At 43.3% G+C, this 6977-nt stretch overlaps 1 protein-coding gene across 3 annotated transcripts in view; it reads right to left on the bottom strand.

Annotated features, from left to right (window-relative positions):
• Positions 1-4167: 4167 nt before the first annotated feature.
• The window catches only part of fbxw4 (F-box and WD repeat domain containing 4), an 80387-nt gene continuing 77577 nt past the window's right edge, over positions 4168-6977 (bottom strand). For all 3 annotated transcript variants that reach the window (XM_049601235.1, XM_049601237.1, XM_049601236.1), the window contains 2 exons: positions 4511-4652; positions 4168-4365 (listed from right to left, as the gene is read on the bottom strand). In XM_049601235.1, the coding sequence (XP_049457192.1) occupies positions 4231-4365; positions 4511-4652 (277 nt within the window). In that variant the 3' untranslated portion in view covers positions 4168-4230. The remainder of the gene's footprint in view (positions 4366-4510; positions 4653-6977) is intronic.

Raw genomic sequence — 6977 nt, 5'->3', positions numbered from 1 at the left:
CTCCATGGTCTTTCAAATAAATCTAGTGCTATTAATCTTATTTCTGCACATAGCATTGACAGAAAGACTGAGGGTGGGAAGGAGCGAGAGACACTGTCCTTGTTATGTATGTCTTGTATATGAAACATCTGTGTTGTTGCAGCGCTTTTTTTAAAGCACATCCGTCACTTGCTTCCAGGCGCTGTCTCAATGTCACACAATAGACTACAACTACCAAGAAGAATGGCAATGTGCTGTGTTCCACTTCATACACAAACTAGCAAACAAGCGCTCACCTGAAAAAATCAAGCAGCTCTCTCCCACACATGCAGCGCAGCACTGTACCGCATGTGTGTTACGACAGTCATTTCATTCATCTCACAAACTAATTTATTGTAGCACATGCAACATATACACCGATGTCACATTGTAGACTAATTAACAGACGGATTAAACAGAGGAGCAGCTCTGTGTTTCTCTTAGAGCGTGTTATCACAAAACATTTTCGGTATGGTACCTTTGGAACCGAAAGTACCCTTCAAACATGGTACCCAGACCCTAGCGTTTCTACTGCAAACAGTACTCTTAAATATGGGCAGGGTTGTTGTCACTCACTGCTCTGTCCAGCACTCACTGTATTTCCTCATTATCGATGACACAGAGGAAAGTCTGCACCCCATTTGTCGTCCATGGAACAAGATTGCACGCCAACATTTTCAAAACAAAACAGGCTGCAGTGAGAGTCTCTCTTCATGGGATATATAAACAATACCGGGTTTGTGCATTTAGTCCTTCTCAGGCAAGCTCAGGGGTTTAGTGTTGAGTTGGCCAGACGCTACGCGACCCTTTTCTTTTCTCCGAGTGAGGATTAGAATATATGCAGTTCACATGACCCCGCCGAAATTAATACATATAAACGCTTGAAGATCCACTCATTACTAAAAGTGTATGTCATATAAAAACTAAAGTAATGGTCAAAGTTGTAATATACAATATTTAAGGTGTGCTGATTGAGTCACCTTGTCAGCTTGTGCATTGAGTAACATTACGAGTTAATGTTCCATAAATCCCGGCAGACGGCCCAGTGAATGAAGTCATTTTTCTCTCAAACTCCGGCTGCAAACATCCTTTCATTGCATATTTACAGTTTACTAATTAAACTCTTCATGATATGAACAGTGGCTTCTCACTGATAACCAGCCACAGCTCCACCTTTTAGTACCAGATCTGTGTGCAAGGTACCCCAACAGAAGCGGTACTAAAAATGGTAATGGTTAGAAACAGTTACATTGGTACTATCCACAACTGAACCTGACCGTATCGTACTGCTCGGTGGAAACAGGGCTTTAGAGTTGCTGAGGAACTTGTGAGTCAGTGAGTAGGGCGGAGCTCTGCAGGGAGCGTGAGAGAGGAGAGATGCACACTGGCATGGCTCTTTTAGAAGAAAGGTGTTATGTAACCAGTGCTTAATTTGAGCCAGAACGTACTGGAACGCATACCAGGATCTTTTCAGAAAAGGCCCTGGTGTGTTCCAGAACTACACTGAACAAAAATATAAATGCAGCACTTTTGTTTTTGCTCCCATTTTTCATGAGCTGAACTCAAAGATCTAAAACATTTTCTACATACACAAAAGACCATTTCCCTCAAATATTGTTCACAAATCTGTCTAAATCTGTGTTAGTGAACACCTCTCCTTTGCCGAGATAATCCATCCCACCTCACAGGTGTGATTATTGCACAGGTGTGCCTTAGGCTGGCCACAATAAAAGGCGACTCTAAAATGTTCCAGGAGCAACCAGAGCTGTTGCCCGTGAATTGAATGTTCATTTCTCTACCATAAGCCGTCTCCAAAGGCGTTTCAGACAATTTGGCAGTACATCCAACCGGCCTCACAACCGCAGACCACGTGTAACCACACCAGCCCAGGACCTCCACATCCAGCATGTTCACCTCCAAGATCGTCTGAGACCAGCCACCTGGACAGCTGCTGCAACAATCGGTTTGCATAACCAAAGAATTTCTGCACAAACTGTCAGAAACCATCTCAGGGAAGCTCATCTGCATGCTCGTCGTCCTCATCGGGGTCTCAACCTGACTGCAGTTTGTCATCGTAACCGACTTGAGTGGGCAAATGCTCACATTCGATGGCGTCTGGCACGTTGGAGAGGTGTTCTCTTCATGGATGAATCCTGGTTTTCAGGGCAGATGGCAGACAGCGTGTGTGGCGTCATGTGGGTGAGTGGTTTGCTGATGTCGACGCTGTGGATCGAGTGGCCCATGGTGGCGGTGGGGTTATGGTATGGGCAGGCGTATGTTACAGACAGCAAACACAGGTGCATTTTATTGATGGCATTATGAATGCACAGAGATACTGTGACGAGATCCTGAGGCCCATTGTTGTGCCATTCATCCACGACCATCACCTCATGTTGCAGCATGATAATGCACGGCCCCATGTTGCAAGGATCTGTACACAATTCCTGGAAGCTGAAAACATCCCAGTTCTTGCATGGCCAGCATACTCACCGGACATGTCACCCATTGAGCATGTTTGGGATGCTCTGGATCGGCGTATATGACAGCGTGTTCCAGTTCCTGCCAATATCCAGCAATTTCGCACAGCTAGAAAGAACAGGTCTAGAACTTTTCACATCTAAAAACTACATACAGTATTGGCTGATGTCACTAGTGTTGCAGGGTGGCGTACTGTAGTACTATGGTGCCTCACGCACCACTACTGTGGGATAAGTTCAAAGTCCAGTCGCAAGAGGGAGAGTGTCCATGCGCCGTCCAATAACGGCGTGCACTGGCCACCTGGCACTCAATATGCTGCTGTAGTGGTTTGTTTTCCAGACATGTGAGTATCTTTGAGCAGTGAAAGTTATTATTTATTTTTTTTTTCTTGTCTGCAGTGATTTGTTTTCCACAGAGCTCTACATGCGAGCATTTTACTCGCATTTGCGACTAAAAATAGTTTTGTGCAAGCAAAATAAATCATTCAGCATACCGATTTCAACCAGCAGCAGAAACTAAAAGCGAATCCTGCCAGTTGTGGGTTGAACGGGGGTCACAGACAGGAATAAGTCGGTCAAATAGCCTACGGCAGCTCTGCGGCGCAAGATAACGGCTTACTGTCGTCAGAGAAGTCCGACTCCAGGTTTGTCACTTATGGAAGGACTGTTCTTAACTTGTCAGGGGAGGAGGGTGGCTGGTTGATTTTTATTTTATTCATTTATTTTATTTTGATCCCTCCTATGTTAATCACTTATTGATGCTGTTTTTGAAGTATGAATAAGTCAGTAAGTAATTTATTCCACTGAAATATCATTGATGTATTATAGAAAAGTGATTTATCTTTTTATAAATGACAAAAGGCACATCTGCCTCATTTTTGCTGTGATATTGTGATACTACTCAGAACCGTGATACTTTCACTGGTATCGTACCGTCTCTCAGAGGCCCAAAGTGTTCCCCTACTTCTAATTTTACAAATTAAGCACTGTATGTAACACAACTTGACCCTATATCGATATAAACAGTATTGTCTAAATTTCTATCTTGTTTGAAAGAATATCAATATATCGTACATAGTCGATATATTGCCCAGCCCTAATAGCTATGTCTATTATTTTTTACAGTCTATGGTTCGCCACATTTCTACAGTAGCCCAAAACTAAAAAATCAAACACTGACTGCAGATTGGGCCATTTGCGTTTTTGCATTAGCTATTGTAGTTAGCCCACCTGCAACAAACGGCTTTGGAAAAACACTGATTTGTAACGGGCAACTGCTTTATTTTTATTTTATTTATTTTTTTCTTAACCAGTTGTGGATCATTCGGCTCCCGGTAAAAACCTGCTGAACAATAAATACTAAAGGAATCCTAACCAGGAGAAGTTTTAACTTGTTGCAATCTGCAGTCCTCACCCCTAGATGCCACTTAATCCCCCTAAATCTTATACACTGAACCTTTAAATCACACCAGGGACTGAATTTCAGGATATCTCAGACTCTGCTGCTTTGACCATTCTTCTCTCTTATGAGTCCCCCACCTTTATGGAATATTACATCTCTGTGACATGTACAAATTCTCAGTTCTTTCAAAACCAAAAGCAGTGCACAAAATTAACAAAGCTTAACTCAAGGTAAATATGTTGCTGGATCAGAATAAGCAGTGCACCGACATTGTTTTATTGTGAAAATAGACAGCTTTATTGAAGATATTAATTTTAACGGTGTGTGCGTGCGTCATCTGATGTAGCTGGGGCTCTGTCTGAAGTCCAGTGAATGCAGGGAGGTAGCCAATGCAGCGTACAGGTGGGAGTTGCTAAACCTCAAGCAGTACACTGGGCTGCTCACTGGGTGTGAGCTCAGCTGGAAGAACTGCACAAAAACAAAATATGATATTACATTATAAGAGCATTAACTTTAGCGTTTAACATCTGGCATTCACTTCATAAAATGGTGTTTTAGACTGGTCCTAAAAGCAGGTGAGCTACTGTTCATCCTGAGGATGTACTGAACACACCTGCAGGCACTCAGTCTGCCGCTTGTCCCAGAGTCGTACCACACCGTAGTGTGAGGAGCCGCTGGCTATCATGTGATTTCCGTCTGTCTGGATGCAGTAGAGGGTGCTGTCATGAGGCTCCTCCCACTCCATTACACACTTCCTGTTGAGAAGGATGGGAGTGGGTAAACACGTGTTGAGTTGGAGATCCACATAACATCTGATTCTTAAATGTTTTCAACTTGAAAATGTGTTGAAAAGATACTGTATGTAGAAGGCAACTGGACTACTTGCAGACCTGCTGGGGATATGCTTCTGTCTTTCTTTAGTGCAGATTGAAGGTATGTTTTCTACTGTGTATATGTAGCAGCTCTTCTAAAAGTACAGGAATACATTTTCCAGGGCTTGTCTGACTAAACTTCATTTTATAATCTGTGTACAATACAGACTTGATCATTAACACGGAGAGACAGCTCTGTGCTCCTACATGCTGGAATTCAAATGAAACAGTGACTTTAATGTTAAGTCTTGACAGCTTAACTTTAAAGGTGTTTGCATGATGTACATCAGATGAATAGTGAAAGAACTGTAACACTTTTGATAAACACCATTTTTTAGCTTTATTTGGCTTTTATTAACAGGGACAGCAGATCCAGACAGGAAGAGAAAGAGAGGACATTCAACTAAGGTACTGAGCTGGAATCAAAGTGATTATAAAGTACAGTATATGCCTTAACCATGAAGTGCAGACCTTTTCATAGATAGTCCCACAACTGCAAGGAAACCAAAATGTATTGGACAAATGAAGCCAAACTTAAAGGGATAGCTCAGATTTTTTGAAGTGGGGTTGTATAGATTACTTATCCATAATCAGTGTATCAAATACAGTAGGTGTCAGTTGGCAGGGCCCCATTCTGGAGAAGGAGGCTGGAGTCCGACATGGAATGCCCCCCCCCCCCAGGTGGCCAGCGCGCGCCGTTATTGGACGGCGCATGGACACTCACGCTCTTGCGATTGGACTTTGAACTTATCCCACAGTAGTGGTACCGTGAGGTACCGTAGTACTACGGTACTCCAACAATGCTAGCGCGGGTGGCAACCAATCATGCAGGACATGGTCTCAATTTGCGTGACGTGTGAAAAGAGACAGAAATGCTGTGCAATCCCACGCAATGCTGGCCATCTGGTCACCCTACTTCCACTGCCACTCGCAAGCAGCAGCTAGTAGGGGGCCCCATTAGGGGGGATTCCAACATGTTGTCGTTGTTGCAGTGTCTACAGGGGTTCCATCATATTGTCATTGATATGGACCAATGTCAGCCGACTCTGGGGGCCCCCTTCCAGCATGGGGCCCTAGGCAATTGCCTAGTTTGCCTGTCCGGTTGCGACGGCCCTGGTTAGCGACAAAATGTATTTTTGTCGTAGAAGTTGTTGTAGAAGTCCCAACTAAAAAATCAATATCAGTTTAAGTATACTCTTACCATCAGACAGATAGATCAGCAGGTCCTGTGTTCAGCAATGTTAAGTTACTGCTTTTCTCAATAGAGGTTTGTTTTGAGCAGAGCAATATAACTGTTTCATTTTTCTGTTGGAAATCACTGTCTGACGTTAAGGGTAAGCAGTGAAACTATTATAAATATAGCATACACTTCAACTGTAATAGATTTTTTTAGGTGCCTTAAATATGTTTTGTTGCTGACCACTCCAAAGCGGTAGATTGCTAAGCTTCCATGTCAGACTCCAGCTTGCTTCTCCAAATTGAGGGTGTACTGACAGACTGTATGTAATATACTGACTATGGATAAGTAGCTCATACAACTCCACTTCAAAAAATCTGAAGTCCATGAGCCCATCACAGATAAAATAGAGACAAAGTTCTGAGAGGGTTGTGTTTTATTTTCAGGCAGCTGTTCATTTCTGGGGGAATTTCTGGGACTGAACTGATTCCAACCCATAAAAAAGGTCCCCAGTACTTTGTCTGAATCTAGGTTGTTAGGTTGTTTGGGGAAAAATGCCACAAATGTACAATCTTCACTAAAAATAAAGTCTAGACAATTGAAGTTGCAAAAGAACAGGTGAGATCAACATCTGAGTGGATGTTGTGGATATTCATAGACAATGCTGTAGTTAACAAGAACGTGTGTGTGTGTGTGTGTGTGTGTGTGTGTGTGCGCGCGCGTGGGCAGCAGGAGGCTGAGTAGCAGCAGCAGCAGCAGGGTGGAGGTGGCTGTGGTTAAGAGAGGGGAAGTATTTTGGGATAAGTATTTTCTGCCAATAGACATTGATCCTCCATTAGTGCATCCTCATCAATAAGTGATGGAGAGACACCAGGGGCAGACAATGGGGCAGCAGAGACGTCTGGAGACTCTCTCTCTCCCTCTCTCTCTCTCTCTCACACACACACACACACACACACACACACACACAAAGAGAGAGAAAACAAATAGAATTGCAGACTCTAATTCTAGCAAATGGGGAGGTCACTCAT

The sequence above is a fragment of the Epinephelus fuscoguttatus genome, linkage group LG16 (genome assembly GCF_011397635.1).
Source record: "Epinephelus fuscoguttatus linkage group LG16, E.fuscoguttatus.final_Chr_v1".
Taxonomy (NCBI): domain Eukaryota; kingdom Metazoa; phylum Chordata; class Actinopteri; order Perciformes; family Serranidae; genus Epinephelus; species Epinephelus fuscoguttatus.
This window is presented reverse-complemented; position numbering and strand designations above follow the sequence as displayed.